Raw genomic sequence first — 26,557 nt, 5'->3', positions numbered from 1 at the left:
CTATGAGGAGCAGGTGTCTGCACTAAAACACTACTGCCTGACAACATTTTCTATGATTTTATGATTTTACAAAATCTGAACATAAAAACTTCTCTTTTTGAAGCCAAATGGTGAATGACTCAAAAATCCATAAATTTAGATACAAAGGGATTATAGTTTCATCCATCTCTCCCATGTATTCTCTTCACAGGATATTGCCGGCGCTTGGCAGAGACTTGAACAAGCTGAGAAAGGCTATGAAGAGTGGCTGCTGAATGAAATACGACGACTGGAAAGACTGGAACATTTGGCTGAGAAATTTAGGCAGAAGGCTTCCACTCATGAACAGTGGGCATATGGTGAGGAGAGATGGCTTTTAACATTTTTAGTGTTTTAATGTTCAAAGTTGAACAGTCAGTGCTGAGTATTTGCCAGCCATGATCTCACTCGTAAGTAATTTGGACAATTTCAGACAATCTAAAATAATAACAGATAAAATGTCAGGTTTTGTTGAATGTAGTCATGATGCTGACTTGGTGGCATGTTGCTAATGATATGTAACTGTAAAAATCATACTTGAAGTAGTGAGTCAAACTTAATGGGAATATTCTGCCTTTGAATAGAGGCCATTACTGCTAATGTATTCCTGCGTAGTTGTACACCAGCAATCCAGCCAGGAATGCAGTGATACCACTGGTTGAGTGTGAAATCATTAATGGAGGTATTCTGAGTTTATTATTATTTGGTCATCATGATCTGAATGGTTCAGATAAATCACATGGACTTGTGTCTGCTTTGCTCCAAACCCCAGATTGCTCACCATTTACAGTTGTGGCTTTTAATGGCAACCTAATCTCACCTGTAGTTGTGACTCCTGTAGGACCTTACAGCAGCATTCAGTTTTGTTGGGGACTATTAAACACAGGTCTGCTCTACCATCCCGATGACTGTCTTCCTGCTTCTGCCGTGCTTCTGGCTTTTTCCAGCTAGATTCTTTTGACACTGTGAAAGTGAATCAGAGTCCATCCTCTAACAGTTGCTGGAAGCATGCAAGGCTGTAAATGGTTGCCAAGCAGACACTAGAAGGGAAACTACAGCATTTATCAGCCCTGAGAGCTGATTTTCTGAGCATAAACTACTCATGGTGACAAGTTATAGCTGCTGTGTAGGGAAAACTTCACGTAAGCTGGTACACAGCAAGTGGAACAATAGTTGCTTCTGGCTCTAGGATTCACAGAGCTCTGCAAATGCCATGTGGTGAGTGCAGCTGCAGGGACTGTCTGCGTGGATTCAGTTGTCCAACATAGGAGCTACTCAGCAGTAATATTTCAGTTTCTACTTAATCTTTCTTTCTCTAGCCTTTTGTAGATAAGCTGGCATTTTCCACTTAAAATTCAGGGTTTGATACAAAAGGCAGTCACACATCTCAGGGTTATTTTTTTTAAGTGCTGAAATGAATAATGAATTGAAGGAGAGCATAAAAAAGAATTACAGATCATTAGTAAGAGTGAAATGGAGCATAGCAGTGTGATTTCTGGTTTTTCAAGTCTATTCTACAAAAAATTATCACAGTGGTTTAGAGATACAGTTTTTGTCAATATACCATTTTTATGCCACTTTCTCTAGCAATGTAATACTCACTATTTCAGACCTGTATAAGTAGCCTATGCAAAAACCAGGACATTACTGTGAGCTTTAAAAATATACATTTCTAATTAACATGTGCTGACAATTTGCTGCTGATTTCAGTGGGGGTGGGATTTAATTTCATGCATATGACTTTCACCATGCCTCAACTAAAAAGTTGATTAAATTTGCAATTTTCCTAACAAATAAATTGTTAAAAAATGAGTAATATTTTCATTTCCTCTTTCAGGCAAAGAGCAGATCTTGCTTCAGAAGGATTATGAGTCTGCCTCTCTGACAGAAGTCCGTGCCATGTTAAGGAAACATGAAGCTTTTGAGAGCGATTTGGCTGCTCACCAGGACAGGGTGGAACAGATCGCTGCCATTGCCCAGGAGCTGAAGTATGTTCCATTTAAAGGCTTGCAGCTGCTGACATTTAACTTTGCGATAAACTCTTTCCAATGAATTTGATAGTGTCATAGGTACCAACGTAGGAATTCCAGACATAGCTTCATAAGTATATTATCTGAGCTGGTCACTGAGACCTTTCCCTCATCTCCCCCTTACCCCCAACCAAATATAGATATTCAACTGACCAAAATTATTTGAATAGAAACATTTTCAGCTTGACTTCACAGTAATATTTTAGCATTAGCTCTACCCATGAGTTCTTTGTGGGTTGATGGGAATCCTGGAGGTGTTTATTTCTCAGTTCATATGGCCTGCTGAGAGGTACAGGCTATGAGTTGTTTAACTTAGAAAATAATTTCATTTACACAAATTACAGATCAAGTATCTTCACAATTATATAGGTTCCTTCAAAACGCTTCACATCCCTTTATTATCTCTATAATAGTGGGTAGTGCACTGACTTCCTGCAGATTTAATTGTGTCTAATATGCTTATTTTCACAATCTCTTATATTATATTTCGAAACGCCATTGTCTCCATTTTACAGAAGGGACAGTGGAAACTAAATAAATTGCTCTCAGATTCCTGCCCTTGGCTTCAGCTCTCCAAGTTTCAATTTCTCACCTTGGACAGGCAGATCACTTACTGCTCAAAAGGGAAATCTTAGAAACATTTTTTCACTTTGCGGAGGACCATGACTCACAAACAGCTCCATATTCATTAACGATTAAAAATCAGACACTTGTCTAAAAATGTAGTTCATATCTGACAGCAGCAGCACTTACAGTAACTGTGTAATTCAAATGGATTTAAATGAAAATCCCATCTTCGAGATTATTTAAAGGAAGAAAAATTAAGCACAGTGGGCAGAGTAAGTACTGTATTTTGGTTAATGTGAAAGAAATCTGAAAAAAACCTACAGAGAACAGAGATTGCCCTAAATATGTGAGATTATGTAACACTTTCTGCCATGCTTTGATCCCTCTTACTGATTTATTTCATAGAATGGCTTGAGTTGGAAGGGACGTTAATGAGCATTTAGTTCCAAGACCCCTACCATGGACAGGGACATCTTCCACTACATCTCATTTCTCAAAGCCCCATCCAGCCTTGCCTTGAACACCTCCAGGGATGGGGCATCCACAGCTTCTCTGGGCAACCTGTGCCAGTGCCTCCCCACCCCCACAGTAAAGAATTTCTGCCTAATATCCAGTCCAAACCTGCCCTCTTGCTGTTTAACACCATTCCCCCTTGTCCTTGTTAAAAGTACTTCTCCAGCTCTCCTGTAAGTTCCCTACAGGTGCTGGAAGGCTGCTATAAGATCTCCCCAAAACCTCCTCATCTACAGGCTGGACAGCCCCAACTCTCTCAGCCTGTCTTCTTAGGACAGATGCTTCACCCCTCTGATCATTTTTTTGTCCCTTCTCTGGACCCACTCCAACAGGTCCATGTCTTTTCTGGGGGCCCCTGATCTGGATGCAGTGTTCCAGGTGGGGTGTCACCAGAGCAGAGCAGAACGACAGAATCCCCTCCCTCCCCTGCTGCCTACACTGCTTTGGATGCAGCCCAGGACACGTTTGGTTTCTGGGCTGGGAGTGCCCGTGGCTGGGTCATATTTAGCTTCTTGTCAGCCAACATCCCCAGGTCCTTCCTCCCAGGGCTGCCCTCAATCCATTCTCTACCCAATCTGCATTTGTGCTTGGAATAACCCCAATATTTCTTTCTCTTTGTTCTAAAGAAAGTTTATGTAACACCTAATCATTGGTAATTCAGCTTCAGCTTTATGAATTATGAGAAACTTTGGGAATGTAGTATACATAGCACAGCATCTGCTTACCAATGTTTTGAACCCTCTGTCCTTTACCTCTGGTGACGCCAGTGAACACTGTATCCTGTCTATTTTGGGATTGTCTCTTCTCAGTTGTTTCAGTAATTTGCTGCGTGAAGTTAAACAAGTTATTTGTGGCCTGGGCTGCAAAGGTGCTGAAAGCTGATTGCATTTAGAGATGCTCTAATTTGACTTCTCTACATCTCCATAGAATGGTGCTCTCAGTGCCTGATTTTTCACTGTGACTCTGTAACTCAATGGGAACACTGAATGAAAGGTCATAGGAGTCAGGTTTTATCACTGGCTGCGAGCAAATGGGCAGCTTCTATTTAAATACTGATTTTAATTATTTATACATAATTCCTCACACAATAAAATGATGAAAGAAAATGCTAATTTCTTTCTTAATCCATATTTTTGAAGAAGGATTAATGTCTGAATGCTAAGAAATGTGCATTGGCATCTGATACAAAGCCTTTTGAAGTCAATGTGGGTATTTCTTTCATGATTTTTGTTTGTTTGCTGGGTTGGTTGTTTTTTCCCTCATCACTGATTCATTTCCTTACAGAAACTATCATTATCTGTGTCTAAATTCCAAGTTGGTACACCTACCTTCATGTTTTGTTTTAGTCAATCTCTTGGTTGCCTGATGTTGCAATTTCAAAGGAGAACTATTGCTGTATGACCTTGAACTGTACTAGTTACAGTTTCCTGTCCTGGTATTTTCTGCTACAGCTCAGTCCACTGTGTGCTTAAGGTTAAAGTTGCTACAAGCCTGTTGATTGATGCTATTTAGATAGAGGATTTATGTGTGTATGCAAACAGGTGATTCCAGCTATAAGATTGTTGTGTTCCCAGCCTGTGTAGATTTAGATATTCCTTGACAAAGAGGCATGACAGGGCTTGGATAGGACTTTATACAAAGCTGAAGGGGCACAGCATTTCTAAAATGAGATTTGCCAATTATGACATAGCAAATGCTCATTTGAGTGAGCCGTACTATAAAAACCCCATCTTAATTCATGATCTTATGTGCTCATTTCAATGTTTCAAATCATCAAGGCAAAATTTTTGAGATCTAGTTTCTTGTATATCCATCACTTTTAGTATATAGCGACTGATTTTCAGCCAAGCAGACCATTATCTGTAAGACTGATTTGAGAGGCATTTTGGTTCTGGAGACCTGGGCTCAAATTGTGCTTACGTACATAGTTAACATGAGCCTTGTTCTGAAGCACTGCTAAAAGACGTTGCTCAGCAGGTTATTTTTGTGGCACTATCACTGTTCCCAAAATGAGCTCACTCTTAAATGCTTCTCTGGATCAGGTCAAAATTTGGCTGAATTTTAAATTTTTGACAGATAAGATTGAGTTATTTGGAAGATCAATAATGGTAACTGAATGATTATTAAATTCCAAAGACTGTAGGTTTCAAATGGCCAAACAAATACAATGACTGTAACACATGAAAAGCAGTACTTGACATACTGCAAATCAAAAAGTTTTACAAAATTTAAATCTCGTCTCTTCAATGTTGAGAAAGATAGATACAAAAATTAATAGGGCAGGGAATGTAAGCCTGTGTTTTATTTCCAAGTAATTAATCTTTGATGAGTTATTACTTCCTCTGCTCCTGCTTTGATTAAAAAATTGTTCTTTGATACCTATAATACACTTATTAAACAGTAAACAACAGCAGGCCCAGAAAGGTAGTGGAGCTACACTGTTTAATGCCACTTTGTAAACCAACTTAGGATATAGTTAGTTAGCACCATGGGTGCCCTTTTTAAAAATTGTTTTGATATTTCCCCTACCTATTTGTCCACAGCACATATCCCTGGAAGGAACAGGATAGTAGAGATCTTATGGGGAATGACTGAATCTCCCTGGCAGAGCTTGTGGAAGAAGGTGGTGTATCACCTTCCAGGACTTTGACCACAGCTGGTACAATCAGTCCCTCACTTTCACGGAAGGACTCCTGCCTTTACCCTTAATCGACAAAAGGAGATAAGTGATCCATTGAAGGAAAAATAATGTTTGCTCACTCAGGAACATAATCTAATAAACTTAATATGCTATAATGAAAAAAACCCCAACTTTCAGCCAAAAACTCATGACAGCAAAATCAATCTCAGCCTGTTTCATCCAAGACTCTATGCTCCTGACTTAAAATTTCTTAGCAGATAGTGGCTTCTGTTGTATCCCTTGAAGGCTAATGAAAACGTTTCCAAAGAAGGAAGTGAGTTTTCCAGTTAAGGAGCCCTTGTACAGTATGACTCAATGGCAGTTTTCTCCTTACATATGAGAGTTTACTTTCAGAATCTTAGGTTGTTTTTGTTATTTTTTAAAATTGTTTGGAGGATTGGATTAGAGAATACCAGGGTAAACTTGACAAGTCCATGTGCTCTGATGGGCTGCATCCATGAGTGCTAAAAGATTATTGGATACCATAGTGAGGCTGCTCATAATGATCTTTGAAAGGCCTTGGCAGTCGGGAGAGGTGCCTGAGGACTGGAAGAAAGCAAATGTCACCCCAGTCTTCAGCAAGTGCAAGAAAGAAGACTCAGGGAGCTACCAGCCTGTCGCTCCAGCCTCATCTCAATCCCTGGCAAGGTGATGGAGCATCTGATTCTGGAGGCCATCTCTAGCCACGGGGAAGACAGGAAGGTGATCAGGAGGACAGGAAGGTAGTCAGGTAAATGACGCTTGACCAACCCGGTTGCCTTCTACAATGAGTAAACTACCCGGATGGAAGAGGGAAGATGAGTGGATTTTGCCTCTCTTGACTTTAGTGAGGCTTTCAACCCTGTCTCACAACATCCTCATAGGCCAAGTCAGGAAGTGTGGGCTGGATGGGTAGACAGTGAGGTGGATTCATAACTGGCTGAATGGCAGATCCTAGAGGGCTGTACCCAGTGGCACATGTCAAGATGGAAGCCTGTCACTTGTGGTGTCCCCCAAGGTCCAGATCTGGGCCCAGTGTTGTTCACCTTGTGCATCTGGAGAAGAGTAACCCCTGCACCAGGACAGGCTGAGGCTGAGCTGCTGGAACGCAGCTCTGTGGAGAACTTGGGGGTCCTGGTGGACAAGAACTGTCCAAAAGCCAGCCGTGTGTCCTTGTAGCCAAGAAGGCAAATGGCCTCAAGAAGACATGACTGAGAAAGGACCCCATCAATGTCTATCAGTATTTAAAGGGAGGGTGCTGAGAGGATGGATCCAGGCTCTTCTCAGTGCAGCTGAGGAATAGGACAAGAGGCAACAGGCAGAAACTGATGTATAGAAGTTCCATCCGAATACGAGGAAGAACTGCTTTACTGAGCACTGGAACAGATTGTCCAGAGAGGTCGTGGAATTTCCCTCACTGGAGATGTTCAAGAACCACCTGCCCTCAATCCTGTGCCAGGTGCTCTAGGATGACCCTGCCTGAGTAGGGAGGTTGGACCAGATGACCCCTTGCAGTCCCTTCCAACCTGACCCACTCTGTGATTTTGTAATTCTGTGATTCTGTTATGGTATTTTTCTTAACCTGTTTCACCTTTCTTCACTTTCAACAGTCAGTTGATTGCAGCACATCTGAAGCTTCTTTTAAACACAATCCTTTTCATACTTCTCAGGTTTATCCCAAACCAGATTACTCTGACTGGGCTTAGAAGAGCATGAACACTGCCCCTGGCCTACAGAGCTTCTGGCCTCTGGCTTCACAGAGGAAAGCTGCCTCTGTTCTCATTTTGTCCTCTGTGATTCTCTATATTACTGGCAGTGTGATCTGTTCATTCCTCTTGCCAATTGCCTAGACAATAATGCTAAAAAAAAAAAAGGGGGGAACAAATTCTATCTGCATTTGCTGTCTTGATCAAGCCTCAAAGTAAACCTTAGATTCTTATTGCCATGTGTCAGGCATTTACAGTCTCTGCAATGTTTAGTACTGGGCAGAGTGTTCTCAAGGCGAAGCCAAGAGCTAAATTCAATAGATGGCGATGCACCAATAAAAGTGAGTTTCCAAGGTGTCAAACACATGTATTATGGATGACTATCATTTGCCACTGAGATCAAAAGTTCAGTTTGAAGCAGAGTCAGAGCAGAATCTCAGGACAGAGACTTAAAAATTTATTCCAGTCTTGGGCAGAATAGTAAGTTGCTTCCTGTTAGGATATTAGGCTATTAAGCAGGTGAAAAAGCAATGGTAACTGCTATAGTTTGTGAATGCACTCATTCATGCTGGTGACATATGTGGGTCTGGAAATCCCTGTTCTCTGAACCATACAGTTCTGGGGTGTAGATCTGTGAGGAGTTCCTGGAGAGGAAGATGAGAATTGTTCTCTGCACTCCAGATCTCAGAAGCCCCTAGTAGTATTGCTAGGCTTGTGAGAGATGCTTTGAATGCAACCTGATGTGTGTTTCTCAGTTAAATAATTTCAAAGCATATAAGGAAAGGATCACTGGGCTATTTAAAAAAAACTGGGTATTTCAGGCCAATTAATTTAAAAGGTACCAATCTTTGCAAACTTGATAAGGACTGAAGCAGTCTGGCCATAAATTGCTTGTGTCATGGGAATAGCTAAGACAAAGATGCTTGGACATCTTAATTGTCTTTAATACCTGGATGCCACTTGATTTTTCTCAGAACAGAGGAGATTGATCCTGCTCCTGTGCTGTGCTTCTTGAAATGCTGAATGCCTAAACACAATCTGTATACTGCAACACTTGCTTACCTTAGGAGAAATATTGCAAAAAAAGAGGAGAAGAATTGTTGAGGGTCAGTGGAAGTGTGGACACTGCTCCTGTCTTTCAAAAAGTCACAGAGTTTTGTCTTTGCTCTTTCTTAGTGAACTGGATTACCATGATGCTGCAAGTGTCAATGATAGATGTCAGAAGATATGTGACCAATGGGACAGTCTGGGAACACTCACTCAGAAAAGGAGAGAGGCACTGGAGGTAAACCATATAATAAAGATCAGCAGCTCAGCTGAGGAAGGGAGAGGGAAATGAACCATTTATTTCAGATATGGAAATGGTGCCACTGAGCATCCACTTTGGAGCCCAAACAGAAAAACCCCCTTTCCTTAGATCTCCGTTTCATTTTGGTGTAGTTACTTTTGCAAATGGACTGAATTACTCAGAGTAGACTTGACAATACTGAGCTGCCACGGACAGTTCTACAGCAGCCACAAGTGGCATGTGGTTTGTAGCACCCCTCTGTGGGAATCTGATGTCCAGCAAGGCTAAAAGAAACCACTGGTTTGTTACCTTTTCATACTAGTCTGAGTTTGTAGTCTTGCATATTTTTCTCTCCAGCAGTAGGTTAATTTTTGGTAGTGAGCATTTCAAAGCACAGAGATACTTTGCAAAGCCTTGTTCTTTTGGAGGAAAGAAAGTCACACATGTAAATGCCAAAGTGGGAAACATATGTGTAATTCTTCCTTTCTGTACTTAAATTACTAAATCAAAATTAATAGATTTTAATTCATTTGCAGATAGATCCCAATAACAAAAATAGTGAATATATATATAAAAAATACTTAAAATATCAATACTGTATTTCAAAGGCATACACCCACCCCTTTCAATGTGCTGGATATGAAAGTACTTTTACTGCAATTAGTCCTATTGCCTTGAGTTAGAATCCTTAAAGCAGGTGGTGAAATCAATCAATGAAATCAAATGCTTTTGAAAAGACGAGGCATGACTTTGTATATGGGTGGGTATGTGTGTGGAGCTAGATGTTGCCCTAATAACAAAAGAATGCACTTTTCCCAACCTGTACAGAGGACGGAGAAATTGCTCGAAACAATTGATCAGCTTCACCTGGAGTTTGCCAAAAGAGCTGCTCCTTTCAACAACTGGATGGAAGGTGCTATGGAAGACCTACAGGACATGTTTATTGTTCATAGCATAGAGGAAATTCAGGTAATTGTATTATTTCCTGTATCTATACCCAGCAGCCAGGATGTTTGAGAGCCTGTGAGAGGAGCTGTGCTTATTTACAGCAGATCTTCCAGATGCTGGAAGAAATGTTAGAGTTCTCATGCTTTCTCCCTGTGTTTCTGATTTTAGAGTTTAATCTCTGCACACGATCAATTTAAAGCTACTTTGCCAGAGGCAGATGGTGAACGACAGGCCATACTGTCAATCCAGAATGAAGTTGAAAAAGTCATCCAGAGTTACAGCATGAGAATAAGTGCAACCAATCCTTACAGCACTGTTACAGTTGAAGAGATTCGTAGCAAGTGGGAAAAGGTAATGTATGCTAAATTGCTAAATACAAAAAGGACACTGTAACACATTATTCCAGTTTAGAATTACTGGGAATATTCAGAGAACTTTACATTAAATCTCTAAATTATTCTAGATCATCAGATGCCAGAATGAATTTCTACAGTACCTTATGCTCTCCCTTATGTTTGCCAGGCTCCCTTTACAATATCCCTTGCTCCTGTCATGCAATATTACCTGTGTCCTCTTTGACTTTCTGCCAGGGCAAGAGAATCATGTGTTGAGGTTCGTGCAGAGCTGGTGCCTGGCCAGGGGTGTTTTTAAAAGAACAGAAAATTATTGTATTCTTTCTTTTAGTATAAAGAGTAAATTTTCTGTTTCCTTTACCCAGAAGCTGCTTTTCAAAAATGTTGTATAAAATCAGCATCTTTGGGACCATTAATGTTTCTGTCCAATTAGAATAAAATTGCCATTAGCAACTGAAAAGTACTGGGAAAGGATTAAAGAGAGGCTCCTAGAGCAATCACACCAATTTTGTTTCATTAGGAACTAAGATAAAATGCTGCAGGTAAATGATTGTGTAAAATGTAGAATTACAAAAACTTAGATGGCCAAGAACACACCCTCAATGGGTAATAAAAATCAAGCAGCAAGGACTAAGGTTAGAATCTCCCTGGACAATTCAGAGGGCTAAGCCAAACAAAAGCATTTGCAATGAATTAGAGATCTCCAGATGTACATGACAGACAGAACATGTCTAATGTTATCCTATTCTAATGGAGGTGTAAATGAAGTATTTTACACTGTCTCTTAGAAAAATTACTTAGAGATTGAAAAATCACCTTCATTTTTCAAAAGAAAAACAAAGTAACTGCTCTAAGAGCAGTTAAAGTGAAATAATTGTCTTGAACTTGAATCCAGTCAGAGGTGAGAATTTCTTCTCTCTGCATGTCAGTCTCTCTGGTCAGGCTGCCTAAGACCATGTTACAAATTTCTTAGGTTAGCACAGAATTTGTAAATAAAATAGTGATCATTCTGGCTTGTTCTTCTGATACCGACCTTCAGACCAATAATGAAAATTAGTAGCTGCAGACTTACTTTTTCCATTTGTTTTTAAACTATTCAATTGTGCCTACTCACCTTTAGTGCCTTCCCACTGTAACAGGTGAAGCAGCTGGTGCCTCAGAGGGATCAATCCTTGCAGGAGGAATTAGCCCGCCAGCACGCCAACGAGCGCCTGCGCCGCCAGTTTGCTGCTCAGGCCAATGTCATTGGGCCATGGATCCAGACCAAGATGGAGGTGAGTGTCAGACCCTCATGCAGAAGCTGATGAACAAAGGGACTTATAATTTTTTTATCTCTACTCTATATACAGGGCAACAGCAGTCAGTGACAGTTCGCCAGTTGTTTGATCCTAAACTATTTAGCGCCTGTTAAAATTGTTCTTACAACTGTGGAACTTTGTACAAGTGGTACCTTGATGGTGACCAGGAGATTCAGCTTTGAAAAATTAATCACTAAACAATTACTGTTTAGCTTCTGCTTTTTGTAGAAAAGATACCAGGTTCACTGGGATCTCTATACAAATTCCAGGTATAAATGTGATACATTTCTTTTGAAATGCGTTTTCTACAGTAAAATTTCTCATGTCCACTGTATGAAGGTTTTATTACTATTGCTTTTTAGTATAAAAATACAACCTATTTATGTGAACATTGATCAAATTAGCACATCTGAAGCTTAAATTCTGTGGGACTGGGGATGTTTTATTTTTATTTTTGACAGGAAATTGCCCGCAGTTCTATTGAAATGACAGGGCCTTTGGAGGACCAGATGAATCAGCTGAAGCAATATGAGCACAATATCATTAATTATAAACACAATATTGACAAACTGGAAGGAGATCATCAGCTTATACAAGAAGCCCTGGTGTTTGACAACAAGCATACCAACTACACCATGGAGGTAGCCATTTACTCCCTTTTGTATTTATTATTTTATTCTGTCCTCTTGTGTCATGTAACTACATTTCCACAGAAGATGGAATTTGGCAGGCTTTGTGACAATTTCATAAAACTTGTTTTATTTTCATTTATTTTCACTTTTTAGTGAAGAAGTACCCATTTAGAAACCAGGTTTGTATTTTTCTGAAGGCTATTTTTATTTTTAGTGATCCTTGGTCATAATACAGAGTCAGTGGTATGGAAAAATATTGCATAAATATTTAGAACTTATTTTTTTCTTATTGTACTTTTTATACACTTAAAATAATATATTTGCTTCTGTAGTAAGCTAGTATTTTCTCTCTCACAGCACATCCGTGTTGGATGGGAGCTCCTGCTTACCACCATTGCTCGAACTATCAATGAGGTTGAGACTCAGATCCTCACAAGAGATGCCAAGGGTATCACCCAGGAACAAATGAATGACTTCAGAGCATCATTCAATCACTTTGACAGGGTACAGTACTCCTGCTTTTTCACAACTAGCAATATTTATTCTTCCCAGAAGCAAGTTTCTTGGCATTCCAAAAATAAAAAAAACCTGCAAATGCACTAGTAATGGGCTCTTTTTAAAAGAGGGAAAAAAGATCAGTTAAGAAGAATTTATAGCCATATAAAATCATAGGATGGCTTGGGTTGGAAGGTACTTTAAAGATCATCTAGGTCCACTCTTCCCACCTTGGGCAGGAGGTCAACACTAGATCAAGTTGCCCAGGGCACCCCACAGCCTAGTAGCATTGTGCACATAAATTAAAGATTAATTTTTGCTTTTTAAATGTAATGAAGAATTATAGCTCTTCTAATATGGTTTAGTATTTGTTCAGATAATAGAACTGCATAAATCTGCGTGTTTTAGAAAATAACATGAGCCTTTATTTTAAGATAGTACAGCATGTTCTAAGTACTTGAAGTTCTAAGTACTTGAGTTTCCATCTCATTAAATATAGCTCTAATCTGTATCACAGAGGTTTTTGTCCCCTTTCAATCACAACTTGTCTCCCTAGAAATGTATTTATAGGGAATATAGTTGGGACACTTACAGCTGTCCAGGAATAGCCTTTATTTTTCTGGCTGTATGTGGGAAATTAGAAGCTGTTACATTTTTTAGTTATCTAAATATGGATGAATAAAAATTAGGAAGGAAAACACTACTGTGAAGAAACTTAACTCACTTCTGTGAATTATGCAGCATTCTTGGACAGACTGTTATTAACAGACACAATAACAAAATACATGCAGATGGGGATCTGACATTTGCAGTTGGGGAACAATCTGAACATGACTTAGTTCTGATGGCTCTGTGCTCACATGAACCCACCTTTAAAACCAAATTCACAGTTCAAATACTGAAAAAACTTACCATAATGCAGCACAAGTCTGTTGAGTCAGCTCCTTTAAATAACTTCAGGGTACAGCAAAATGCCTCTTTCTTTTCATCAGCATCCCGTTTGTCCATCCCAGTTTGTTCTCAAATTGGTTGCCCATACCTGCACTTGCATTTGATATGGACTGGATGCTGATAGTCACAGTTTACTAAATCTTCTTTAGAATACCTCTTTAGGAAGAAGACCAGAACTGTCAAACCTCTGCTTGCTGAAGGAACATACAAGCGTAGGGAGATTTAGCTACACAGAACTAGGAATGGATTCTTTTTTGTATTTTCTAAGGAAGCGGAAGATAACATCACAAAAGCAGAGATAGATTTCCTGGGGTGGAAGAAAGTAGTATGCCAAATGGCTTTCCCAATGCACTGGAGCAGATAATTGAGTAATTAGAGCTATTAAAAGCAAAGTACCAGGCCTGGATAAATTACATGCCTGTATTTGAGAGACCTCTCTAAGGGAAACCGAGGTCTTTGCACAAAGATTTGACAGCCCCCTAAAGATAAGAAAGCAAAGTGACTGAATCCAAGTGTATTTTACACTGGCTGGCCATTTCTAGCATCCCTGTACCTTTGTAGTTCAAAGGTGAGTTCTCTGGCCTGCTCGCAGCAAGGCTGGCTCAGTGGATGAGGAGATATCACAGTCAGCTCTTGGTGCCTCAGGCTGCCTGAAGGGAGAAGCTAAATTTTACACCAACTAACCCTACTGCTAGGGATTTTCAGGCTTTGCAGATGCAGTAAGACATGGAAATAGCAAAGCACAAAACACAGCAAGGCCTTAGGAAAGGTTGTATGACCTGGAAAAAGGTGGTTGTGACACACAGCCACAAGCACACTGGAGATGGGCTACAACAATAATGTCTAACACAAAATTGCTTCCCAGCTCCTAGATTCTTACCTGTCTCTGGCTGTCTCTTTCCTCAGGCTATAATAGGTCATGGCTTTAGGCTGTGTCCCTTCTGCCCTGGCTCCTGTTGCAGGAAGCCTGAATGGCCAGGTCAGAAGCTGGAGGACACAGATATCTCATCTATCATGCATCTCATCTGTTTCTATGGTCTCAACAAACTGGGGCTGATCTGAAAGTTTAGCTGCAGACCTTGCCTTTCCCCATGACAGATGTAATCCAATGGCTTAAAAAAAGAGGTCTGAAAGGATCATGTAAGGAAAGGACCATCTTACAAATACCCTCTTTAGTGTAGCCCACCCCTCAGAATCAGACATGGGAAACTGGTCTAGGTGGGCTTTTGCACTGACATTGTGTAACAATTATTTTCTCTGTAGCATAATGCAAGTTAAAGAAAGGAGGAAGGTAAGATCAAAAACCACTCAACCATCAAGCTTTATGCAGGGAAAAGATAGCTGAAGCACTGATAAAAGAGAGGGATTAAATTACACTTGCTTAATGGACAGATGCAAATCAATCTACAAAGGCTAGAAGAGGACTTTGAATAAACATGTTGGAGAAAGCCAGGCTTGTTTTTCATTTTTCTATGAAAATTGGAATTTTTCTAAGAAAATAGAATTTCTGTTTTGACATTTTTCCTGTGTCCTTGCACACTTGAATATTTAGTTTTGGTGAATGAAGGAAACCCAGAGTGCCTCTGAGCTACTTCAGTGTACATATAAAATAATGAAGACTTTATATTTGTTCCTGTTTAGATAGAGAAGGCAGTAATGATTCTTTTATGGTTTTGATTTCCTTAGATAGAAATTAAGATAAAACTGGATTATCTGAACATAAGCACTACCATGAAAAATGCTGCCTTCTTCATGTCAGATGGAATTAACAATATATGTGAAAATTTTGTGGTACTTAGCAGCATTTCTGAATGCCTGATATAGTTTAAAAATACACTTAAAGGATTTGACTTCTGTTCACCATGATGAATAGCCATAGAGGATCCCAAAAATGAATACTGTCACTGACAAGGAGGCTTTAAGTATCTAAGTACAACAGAATAATTTATGCATGATATAGCTCTGATTTGTGTGGCATTTCTCCCATTTAAGACATTTCTTAATGTCTGACAGTGTGTGTTGAGGATGTCAGCAAAGTACTAATATGCTGAACAGCTCCCTTCCCCCTTTTAAAGTATGCATTTTGGTATACATAAATCTAACAACTCTTGTTAGGGTGCTTCTAGAAACAACTGCCTTTGCTTATGAATCTGAGAAAGAAACCCCTATCTTCCTCTCTGGGAAGAATATATTAAAAAAATTCTCACAGTGCATGTGAGAATTACAAGGGCAGGAAGAGTCGTGCTCCTTTCAGTGCATCCCCAGCAGAGATGTGCTGGCACAGAGAGCTTTACAAGTCATCCTGGAAAAGACAAGTGGCAAACACTCTCTCTCCCCTGGCTCATGGGTTAACCCACTTGGCTTCTGTGTTCCCATCAGGCATGTACACATGCTGGTGCCCCAGGGGTTATTCCTGAGGGTGCTGATGCTTACCCTGCTGCCCTACTCCTTGCTAGAGATTGTGCCTGAAGGCACAGTCTAGTTGTAGTTATAAATATCAATCTTTAGCAATGCTGCTATATTTCCTTCCTTAGTGTGACTGCATGGAGAAAAAAAGAGAAAGTGGGACACAATGACTGAATCACAGAAGCAGTTTAGAAGTGTTCAAAATGGTGCATAGCTGAATTATGGTATGCAGCCAAATCAGTATACCACACAGGTTGTCAGTCACTGGTTTTGACATCTCTTTATGCAGGGATTCCTTTTTCAGATTCAGTATATTTAGTAAATTCAAAATAAGATTGCAAAGTATGTGATGAAATATCTGCAGCTGCTCTGCCTGTACTATCTTAATGGCTGCTAATACATTCTACTATTGATTTTTCTGCAAACTACAGATTTCAAGTAGGAGCTCTGCATGCAGAAAAATAGCATCATGCCACCCTATATTTTGCTAACAGAAAAACAACAGCTCCCTATTAAAGTAGTCATATGTTCAGGCTTATGCAGGTCGATTAGCATTCAGGAAAATTAAGGACATATTTAAGAATGGATTAGTTTGACTCAGAAGTTCACTTGTCTTATAAGGTCACATATAAATCACAAGGAGAAGGGAAAAGATTTCTAATGAAACATGAAGGAGATTTTAGTGTTTTTCTTTGTATTGGCAGGAAAAGATGAACAAGGCAAAGTTATTTATATGCATTAAAAGATTACTTTCAGCTCTTAATGTTGGCCTGCAAACAATAAAAATAAATATCAAGAACCATTTTCAATTGAGAAAGCCTTCATATGGGCTTGATCTACGCCTTAATTGCAAAATGCCATTAAATTCCATGCAACTCTGATATACTGCAAAGATGCTTTTTAGGGCAACATATGATGAAGATCTGACAATTTCACTACAAGAATGTGAAAACCTGCTATAGCACTTGGCACTACTACTTGGCCCCTCACTAGGGAGTCCCGCTTAACCATATGACTGTTCTGAGCTGCAGCACAACCACTGCACTTCCCTCCTAAAGAAAATGGCATCTTGGAGGATCTGCCAGCCCTCACTCCTGTCTGTCCTTCACTGCTTCAGCTCCTGCTGCTGCGTGGCTGTGCCTGGTTGGGGAGCTCCTGCATGCACTGCCCACCCAGCCCACCCCGCCATGGAGTGGGGTGATAGCTGATGATCCTCCACCAACACCTGCTAAAGGAGATGGAGGGGCAGGATTTGACTCTTAAATCTCATTTTTATATCATTTTGTTTGCAGTCACACAGAAGTATCCTCAGCTTTAGAAATGAGGTAAAATTAGTAACTTCACCCCTGGTGGGACCTGCCATAGCCTGTCTCCAGGATAGGTTTTGAAAGTTTCAAAGCCTAGATTAACATTTTGAGAACGATAAAATGAGCCATTTTCAATGCTTTATAGAAGGAATCATCATATAAAATGGAAATATTAAAGGATAAAAACTTCAGTGTGATTATGGCTTTTAATAAAATGCTGTTCCAGATTTGTAACTTTGCTTTTTTTCTCTTCATTGACTTCTCACTGTTATTTTTCATCTTTCCTTTATGGCACTGGTGGATATCAATGAAGAGGCCGTCAATAACAGCATGACATTTTAAAAATGCATGGTGTTAACTTACTAAAGCACCACTTCATCCTATTAGTATATTAAATAAGCCCAGTGCATTTGTGAAAACTTGCATAATTTTACCTATGCATAGCTATATAGAAATTTTCAAAAATAAATTATTAATCTAGCAAGCAAATATGTAGCAGACAGAAAACCTTGGATCTTCTCCAAACTGTCTGAAAAATCAATAAGGGTAATAATTGTTCATCTTGGAATGTCTCTTTAATTGTATTTATGTTAACTTACTCTAAAGTAGCCCTCTGATAGGACACATTTTGTATGAACAGGAAGAGCAAGACAAGTCAGTCTGTTTTTAAGAAGTTAGTGTGAATTCCTTCACCTGCAAAATAGAAAGAGATACTGGTTCAAAACAATCTTCCAGTTTGATGTGGTGTTGCTAGGATCCATTTAACCTGGAATTCAATGGTGCTTTTTTAAAGTCAGTTTTCAAAGCAAAACCTGACTCTATATATTGTTAAAGAAGACAGATAACTGAAAAGAAGTTGTCAATTATAAATTTATTTTGTACTTATCTCTTTTGAGAAATGCATATTATATTAAGTTGTGTTACCAGATCAAGAATGAAGTAAGAGTAATTGAGTGGGAAAAACATGTTTTGCCTGGATTCAGTGATATTTTTATTGCATCTCACATAAGCTGCATGACAACAGAAAAGGAAGGAAATGAACTTCATAGAATGAAATCTGCCTTGTCAGCAAAGATGTTTTAAAGAAAAAGAGATGTAAGGAAACAGAGTTTTAACTCTGTATTTGAAGTGAGGACCCTCTTCTACTAAGAAAAAGTCTAAAGCATGAAACTGCAAAAACTGTATACTTTTTAGGTAATTCATTGCATATGTTGACATTACATTTCCATGAAATTCTGGAAGAATGTGGTTATTAATTTGCAAACAGAATTTTCTTTACTAACCAACTAACCTGATCTGTGACTTTTCTTTCTTTCCTTTCCCCTTCCCAAATGCATGACCTGTGATGGGATGTTAGGACGAATCTGACAATCTACAGTCTGATGAATTTAAAGCCTGCCTCATCAGTCTAGGACAGGTTGGAAATGACTTGCAGGTAGAGGAAACTGAAATAATTCTGTTTTCAGATGTAACAATAGCCAAAAAGATTGCATGTTTAAAACTCCAGTCTGTTGGTCATAATGCTTTGAAAAGATCCTGCCTCTGGGAAGACAACTGGTTTAGATGGACTGTCAGCATCACTTTAAGCTGTATTTTCCTTTACATTTTTCAAAGATTTTTCAGTTTATTTTACTTGTTTTGAGATATTTTATTTGGACACCGCTAGATACCCAGGAGAGCTCCTATCCTTCTTGCAATCAGACTTTTGTCAATTTTCCTTTCCTCAGACTCAATACAAGTTCTCTTATGCTCTCTCCTAATACAGGATGACACATTTCTCTCCAAGCCACTGCAATCTATCATAGCACAGAGGAAACATTTATTTTCCTTCTTACTTTCATGCCATTTAATGTTTACTGTTTAATTTAATGTTTAATGTTTACTCAGCTTTGAGTCTAGAATGTTGTGGCTGGAAAATGAGCAACCTCATTTCATACAATGTCTTCAACTGATCGTCTTCTAAGTTTTACATCCTTTAAGCCTGTATGCACATCTCTGCTGTAGTCAGGGTCTTAACAGCTGGCAGTCAGAAAAAAAATCCCTGTACTAATTTCACATGTATCAGCAGACTTCTCTCATAATGTATTTACTTTGGCCTTGGAATGAAGTAGTTTACTGTTTTTCACTTTTAGCTGCTAGAGATTCCATGCAGAACATTTCAAAGGCATTTCATATCAGGGAGGCAGCTTGAACATCTGTTGAGTTTGACTAGTTTAGTAACAAATTTTTCTTCTTGCTCTTCTCTTTGTCTTCTCTGGTTGTGTTCTCTGTATTCTTGTCCCATTCATCTCCCCCCTTATCTCTCCCCTGACCTTTCCTGATGTTACTTTTTTGTGGTGAAAATGTCTCTTTCCTGTGCGTAATATGTTAGTTACTTCTTCCTCTTTTAAAACTGATGATGATTCTGGTGACCTGATGGGGCAACATCAATGAATACTGTTCACGCACTGGATCCAATATGCCAATGGTCCAAACTTGTCATCTCTCTGGAAATTACCTTGGATTCTTCAAACCCTCCCTTCTATATTCCTTATGTTGCTTTGGTCAATAGAGGAAGAATGGATTGATGGACCATGATGATTTCAGAGCTTGCTTAATTTCAATGGGTTATGATTTGGTACGAACTTTAAGAAAAAATGTCAACTGATTCTGCTCACAGCTAAAACATTAACCACAGCAATACTAAAGTTTATCTAAATAGAGAGGATACTAATGTCATTTACACTAGAGATAGTACTTTCTTTGCTTTTGCTTTATTTTCAAATGATTAAAAGGGAAGTTAAAAGTAAAATAAGACACTTGAAAACCATATTCTATGGTGTGGTGCACTGCATTGCTCTTTGAATTAAGGAAACTTTAAAAGTTGAAATTAACTTTTATTAAGCTAATGTTTTTGTAAATTTCTCCTTTTCTGCCTGCATGATGAAGAATGAGTTTGATACTGTTTAATTTTCATAAACTTGCCTTGGGGGTTGCATTTTCCTTGCTTCAATTATTTATTCTAAGAATTTCCTCCAATATTCACCTTTTAAATGGAAAAGAAAGATATTATCCTTAGTTAAGGTGTCCTGTATTTGGCATGAAATTTTCAGAATTGTTTCCCTTCTTAGTTCTGTGAATCTGTTGTTGGTCTATTGTTTCACTTCCCTACATGGTACCTAAATTACAGTGGTTTTAGGATGAGATGGAAAATGAAGTGTTAAATTAGAATAAGTTAAACAGGCATTGTGGGAGGGAGAGAAGATGGCAACAGTTAATTCAAAGGTACATATTTTATGTATTTAGGACAAAGGATACACCTTCCAAAAGCACAGTCATTTTTAGAGAAATGGGGTGGGCATTCAAGGTACAGATTTCATCAGCTCTGATGCTGATGCTCCTGAGTCAGGAAGATGCTTTATAAGCTCTGTAACCAGTGGTTCTGACTGGTTCATGAGAGGCGTGGGCTGCTGGAGACCAGTACCATGGTGACCATTTTCTTTGTTTTGGATTTTGTGAAAGGGTGAAGCTGAGTTTGCCCGAATCATGTCTCTGGTTGACCCCAATGGGCAAGGAACTGTCACTTTCCAATCCTTCATTGACTTCATGACCAGAGAAACGGCAGACACAGACACGGCTGAGCAAGTGATAGCTTCCTTCAGAATCCTGGCTTCAGATAAGGTCAGTCACCATGCTGCTGCTGTAAGGATTCAATCGTCCTCCTGTTTAGGCCTTCTTGTTACAAGCCCTTCAGTAACAGTGAAGCTTTGTTTGCAGTTTGTCAGACTTTCACAGAAAGCATGAGCCTTTTCTTCTTGTTTGGAGGCAAGACTCGTACCTGAAATGAGTGCAGAATACAGGGCTTGGTCTGTGTATCCTCATATCACAGAGAGCCAACATAAAATTAGGCATCTTAGACAAGACTTAGATGGTTGGTTTGTATAATGGATATATTGTACATCAGGTTATTTCCACCCAACAGCCTTAATTAGTGGGGAACTCATCCTGCCTTTCATGCTGTTGTCTGGATGTTTCAGTGCAGAGTATGGCCCTCTGGAAAATAGCCTAGATCAGGTGCACAAGACTACACCTGATTGTGTTCCATGTTGTGACTGGACAGCTCACTCAACAGAGCGATGCCATGTGGTGTATCCATATCCTAGCAGAAGAAGCAGGAGGAGGCCTCCTCTAGTTACTGGGTTTGTAGAGGAAGCTCCTGAATTTGGCATACTTTCATCCCCACTGCCAGATGCACTTGTGACAGAGTGGTGTTTTAAGATGCAAGGGAGTATAATGGCAACACAAGAGCGTCTGGAGGAGTCAGGGCCATAAACAGTGCTGCCACAAAACCAATCTTTTGCTGGGGAGAAAGAAGAGATCACAGCAGTACGGGTCTATTTGCCCAAGCTTGCTCGATTGATTTTCCTCATTCTAGCTGCTTGTATTGATTTTGTGATCTCAGTTAATGTGGACCACATTTTAAATTCCAGACATGTCCTCAGTAGCAATTCATGTGGAAGATGGTCTCAGGAAAAAGCAGTTTTCATTAGAGTGCTATTTTAAGCAATGTCAAGTCTGTTAACAGAGGGTATCCCTCATGTCATAAATGCAAACCATTAAGAACAATAGTGCATCTTTCTTTACACATATTTAGAACCTTGAAACTAATGGGAACTACCTGCATCTGTCCTGTCACTGCAGAAGGGGCAGTAGTGCACTGCAGAGATACTGACTATCCAGGGATAAGCTGTATCTGTAGAGTCTGCCCATGGCTGCACAGTGCTTGGTAGCTAACGTACACAGTCACAGACCCTGAGACTGCATTTTGACCTAATCAGTTTGTTGGTGAAATTGTCCCCTTCAACATTCCACTTGTGATGGAATTTACTGAGGAAAATATTTGGTCTCAGAAAAATAGGCAAGATGTCCAAACTCATCAGTCACAGCCAGAGAAAACGAATATATTTTGTATTTTTGAAGAACACATACTGAATTTGTCAATCCTTTTCCCCTTCCCAGCCTTATATCCTGGCAGATGAGTTGCGTCGAGAGCTGCCTCCTGAGCAGGCTCAGTACTGCATCAAGAGAATGCCTCCGTACACCGGCCCGGGCTCTGTTCCTGGGGCTCTGGATTACACCTCTTTTTCATCAGCACTGTATGGAGAGAGCGACCTCTGATTCAGTAATTGGCTGTATTCGTGGTAGACACTAAAAATACCCACCTTATTGCCCAGATTGCTTCTCAAAAGCTTTGACAAGCTGATTTAAAAACAAGTTTTACAAATACAGTAGGTACTGTCAGTGTAAAGTGCTAGTAACTGAAGTAACAGGCATATATTAAAGTGTGCAGCACGCTAGATACCTGCCTTGTTGGTTTTAGGTTGTCTGTCCTATGCAATACTAGAAAATATATTAAAAAAATTGCAAGACATTAACTTTGGAAATATACATTCAGAAAACAGAATGTAAAATCTAAAAACTTTGAAACTCGCAAAATATTTCTCCATTTTCGAAGTGTTTCAATGCCATATGCGCTTCTTTTATGATGTTCATAAAACTATATTAGATGTCATGCTTTTTTTCTTTCATAGAGCAATACTACTTTCCTCTCGTGATTTCTGATTTTGTATGCTTCTATTGGTGGAATTTAATAAAATACTAAAATGCAGATTTTCAGGGAAGAAATACAACAACCACGTAAAGTACTTAATTGCAAAAATAATCCAGAATGCTATGCTTTTGTCACAAAGAGTTGTAATATAAGGGGGAAAAGCTGATTAAAGTGCAGTTTTAGAGTTCTGTAAGCAGTTCTTTTCTTTTAGGCCTTTTACAGCTGAGAGAATACAACTTTTATAATCAGAAATAACAAGGAAGCTAATTTCATGTGAACTATTTTGTTATGAAACCCTCATTCTTGTCTATGTTGGACAGTCTTTGTTTCTCAGTATAACAATGCATTATTGTATGTATCAGGGGGCAGCATTCATCTCTATCCTGCATAAAGCAATCTCCCATCTGAGCAAATGTAGTATGGTTGTCTTGCAGCTTTAACTGTTCAGTGCTCAAAATTCAGTTTGTCTTGACTTGTGCTGCGTTGCAGGCAGTTCTGTCTGTACCCTGCTCCTGTGCGCTAGACGTTTACTGTTTCTTTCCATCTTGAGAAATGACAGAGAATAAAAGCAGTAACTTTTTTACTTGAATCCTACCGACACTGAGGAAATGCAATGTAATCAAACAAAACCATTTACAAATGGTGAAGTGAGCTGTGCAGCCCAGTGCTATTAAAGCAATGATGTGCCTATTAAATAAAGTCTGCTTTTCAAAACCTTATGAGACTCTGTGGTGGGCAATTAACCTAGTGGCTCCCTCTAGGAACTGGAAACATTTCTGAACATCAAAGGAGTTTTCAGATGCTAAAAATTCAAAGTCTGTCATACATTTCAGTTCATTGTGTCTTCATGAACAACAGTATCTGTGTGCTGGAGGGACAGGTCTGGTTTCATGAAGCGAGATGGAGCTCAGAATGAGTTGGAGAGTTTCCATTTAGGTCACCTGAGATGTCCACAGCTTGTTAGACTCCAAGCTTAGATTGATTTCAGTGGGACTTAGGCAGCACTACTGCTTTTGAGGACATTGGCCTTAACTTTTCTATATGTCACTTTTTCCACCTGTGCAAAAAAGCAGATGTTAAGTATGCAGTAGTGCTTTCACTGGCCATTGTTTGGAAATTTATGGATGGCAAGTATTAAAAATCTGTGTGTGGTTTCAATCCTAAAGCAGGCGCCCTGCACATTAAGGTGGGTGGAGTGGGAGCAATTTCAAAACAAGAGAGACAGACGATGACCAAATAGCTCTTCCTTCTCCCTTCTGTACAAAGACCAGCAGAGGACTTACCAGGGCTAGGATCTCCTCTCCTACAGTGCAGCCTTGCACACCGACAGAAGCTGCTACTGCCACTGCTGATAATGACATGGTGCAGTGCAGTGCAGTGCAGTCTCCTGTGAATACAGTGCCTGTACAAGCTAAGTCAGGAAGCTCTGCCTTAAAGCAAAGACATTTCCAGCTAAATGACTGCTGGTCAGGCTGAATCCTATTGAAAAATAAATCTGTACATCTCTCATTGTCACAGTTTAATGCAACTGGAAGAATAAAACATTGAGCTTCTGAATGTGGCACGAAAGCAAAATGTTAGTGCTACAGGCAGGATTATGCAAAAAAATTGCCACAAAGTTTGTATCTAACACCTCTGTCAGGTGTTGTTTGTGTTCTCTACCCACTAATTTTTATATTGTCATATTATTCCTGTTTTTGATAGTATGGAAGGGGCTTCTGAGCTCCTCCTTTATCTGTGCTCTGTTGATCGAAGCATGTGAGAGATAATGTTATCAGCAGCAAGAGAATAAAACTTTTGCAAAGTAATTTTTCCAATCTTATATCAGGTTTCTGATTTCTAAAGTAGAATGAACAGAACCAGTAGCTGAGAACTGCAGGGATTAATTATCCATTCACACTTGCCTAAAAGTGTTATATCATAATTATTACTTTGATATGTCTTACATGTAAAATGAAGATATAACACAAAATTATTTCTCCTAGGATCAATATAAGTAAACTGTGTTATTTTACCCTAAAGAGGGTAATCCTCAAGGTCCTTTAAAATATTCTGTGATCACAGTTTAGGGCAAATTTGGGAGAAAACTCTAAATGGGATTCAGTGGCTGTGGGTTTACGCATTTTCTTTTCCTCTAAGGCTCTTTTTAGTAGGTGGCATTTGTGTATTTCTGCAGGATCACTTTTCACACTGTGAATCAATGCAGCAACGTTTTCTGTCCACATAATTCTGTCAGAAAACAAGTTTTACTATTAAAGAAGTACAGTAGCTGAGTCGAGGGTAATGAATGTGTCAATCACAGGGGCCAAATCAAGGTTCAGTAGCTGGAGGTACAGCATTATTTTGATGAACAAGAGAATGAAATTTGTAGAATAATTGTAGAATAAATTACAATTCACAAAAGTCAGTAAGGCTTTTAGTTGCTTTAATAACCATAATGCAGATGTCTTCTTTGACTTTACATGAAAACAACAGTTCTCTGGAAAATTTTCTGCCAAGATAATTTTGATTTCATAGTATTAATTTTCAGACGCTGATTTTTTAAAAGCTGCTGATACAGGTCTCCTGTCAGCTCTATGCTACCTTCACACCTCCCTTCTTTGTAGACAGTTTCCACCACCGTTTTCTTTAGCTGACCACAAAATGCTTGGGTCAGAGCCACTGCTAGGGGCTTGTATTTTCATCAGAATATCCTGTTGTTCTGTTTCTGAATTCTTGGAGGAGATCATGTTCTTTTATTCAGGTTGTTCATGGTGTATGTAAAGGTTATTCCAGACACAAGTAGTCTCACTGAAGGAGGAAAATAGCTCCTGTTAGCAGCTGGATTTGGATGGTAAGCAGTTCCTTTCTTGGCTGAAATAGCTTGTGATTGAGACTAATTCTGTAAGGAAGCAATTGTTTGATCATCACTAGTAAATGAACAGGCGCTTTGGAGCGTGCTTTCATCGCTGTAATGGTACCAATATTTTCGGTGGGCTTCTACAAATAGTTCCAGTAATATTTAATGAGAAAATAATACCTATTCATTACCTGTGCCACTTTTCCTCAAGTTTCATGGTTAACAACCTGTGCACTCATTTGCTTGTGCATCAGTCTACCTTCTGCTTGTGTTCAGAGGGTATTTTATTTGGGGAGCCACTTTAGCAGCATCAAACCTGGATTACAGACAGCATGTTCTGGTGAGATTCTACTTGTTTTAGATCAAATTTTTTTATATAGGAAAACTGACTGTTCTAAGCTGGGTTTTATTTCACATTAGTCTCTTTTTAAAATGTGTAATTCCTTTCTAATTTTAACCCAAGGTGTGGGCTGCCACCACAAAGGACAAGTCTATCTCTACTTTTTCCATGATCCCATTAATTTATAAATAGAAAAGTTTCCTGGTCTGATTACCATGCTGGCTGGGAATACATATCTTGAGTGCTTAGAACTGTAGATTATCCCCTGGAGCAGCAGCCTGTATTTACATTACCTTAAAGTGATTGTATAACTGGAATTAGGGGCCCAGCCACCCACCACCCACTTTCACTGAAAGTCCTTTATTATTCCCAACAAAAGAACATTTATGTGCAGACAACAAACCTTGAGCCAGTACTAGGAGTGCCTTCATTTCCTTCATTAATTAAGGCAGCTATATTAAACAATAAGCCAAATCTTTTCCATATATGAGCTTGACTAGGATTTCATATTCTAATCTTCAAAAGAAATTCCTCTGCTAATTTTCTAGGTTTTGGGGAATTTCATTGGCATTTGTAATACTGCTTTTCACAATTCGTTTATCAGCATATTGCTTTAA

At 39.2% G+C, this 26,557-nt stretch overlaps 1 protein-coding gene across 1 annotated transcript in view; it reads left to right on the top strand.

The window, feature by feature from the left end:
* Positions 1–23,480, top strand: part of ACTN2 (actinin alpha 2) — a 67,531-nt gene extending 44,051 nt beyond the window's left edge. Inside the window, exons 11-21 of the mRNA XM_058833889.1 lie at positions 191–338; positions 1,856–2,006; positions 8,670–8,778; positions 9,610–9,750; positions 9,898–10,080; positions 11,222–11,356; positions 11,842–12,021; positions 12,370–12,516; positions 19,723–19,788; positions 20,673–20,831; positions 22,170–23,480. Of these exons, the coding sequence (XP_058689872.1) occupies positions 191–338; positions 1,856–2,006; positions 8,670–8,778; positions 9,610–9,750; positions 9,898–10,080; positions 11,222–11,356; positions 11,842–12,021; positions 12,370–12,516; positions 19,723–19,788; positions 20,673–20,831; positions 22,170–22,328 (1,578 nt within the window). The 3' untranslated portion in view covers positions 22,329–23,480. The remainder of the gene's footprint in view (positions 1–190; positions 339–1,855; positions 2,007–8,669; positions 8,779–9,609; positions 9,751–9,897; positions 10,081–11,221; positions 11,357–11,841; positions 12,022–12,369; positions 12,517–19,722; positions 19,789–20,672; positions 20,832–22,169) is intronic.
* The last annotated feature ends 3,077 nt before the right edge of the window (positions 23,481–26,557 follow it).

Source organism: Poecile atricapillus, chromosome 3 (genome assembly GCF_030490865.1).
Source record: "Poecile atricapillus isolate bPoeAtr1 chromosome 3, bPoeAtr1.hap1, whole genome shotgun sequence".
NCBI lineage: Eukaryota > Metazoa > Chordata > Aves > Passeriformes > Paridae > Poecile > Poecile atricapillus.
This window is presented reverse-complemented; position numbering and strand designations above follow the sequence as displayed.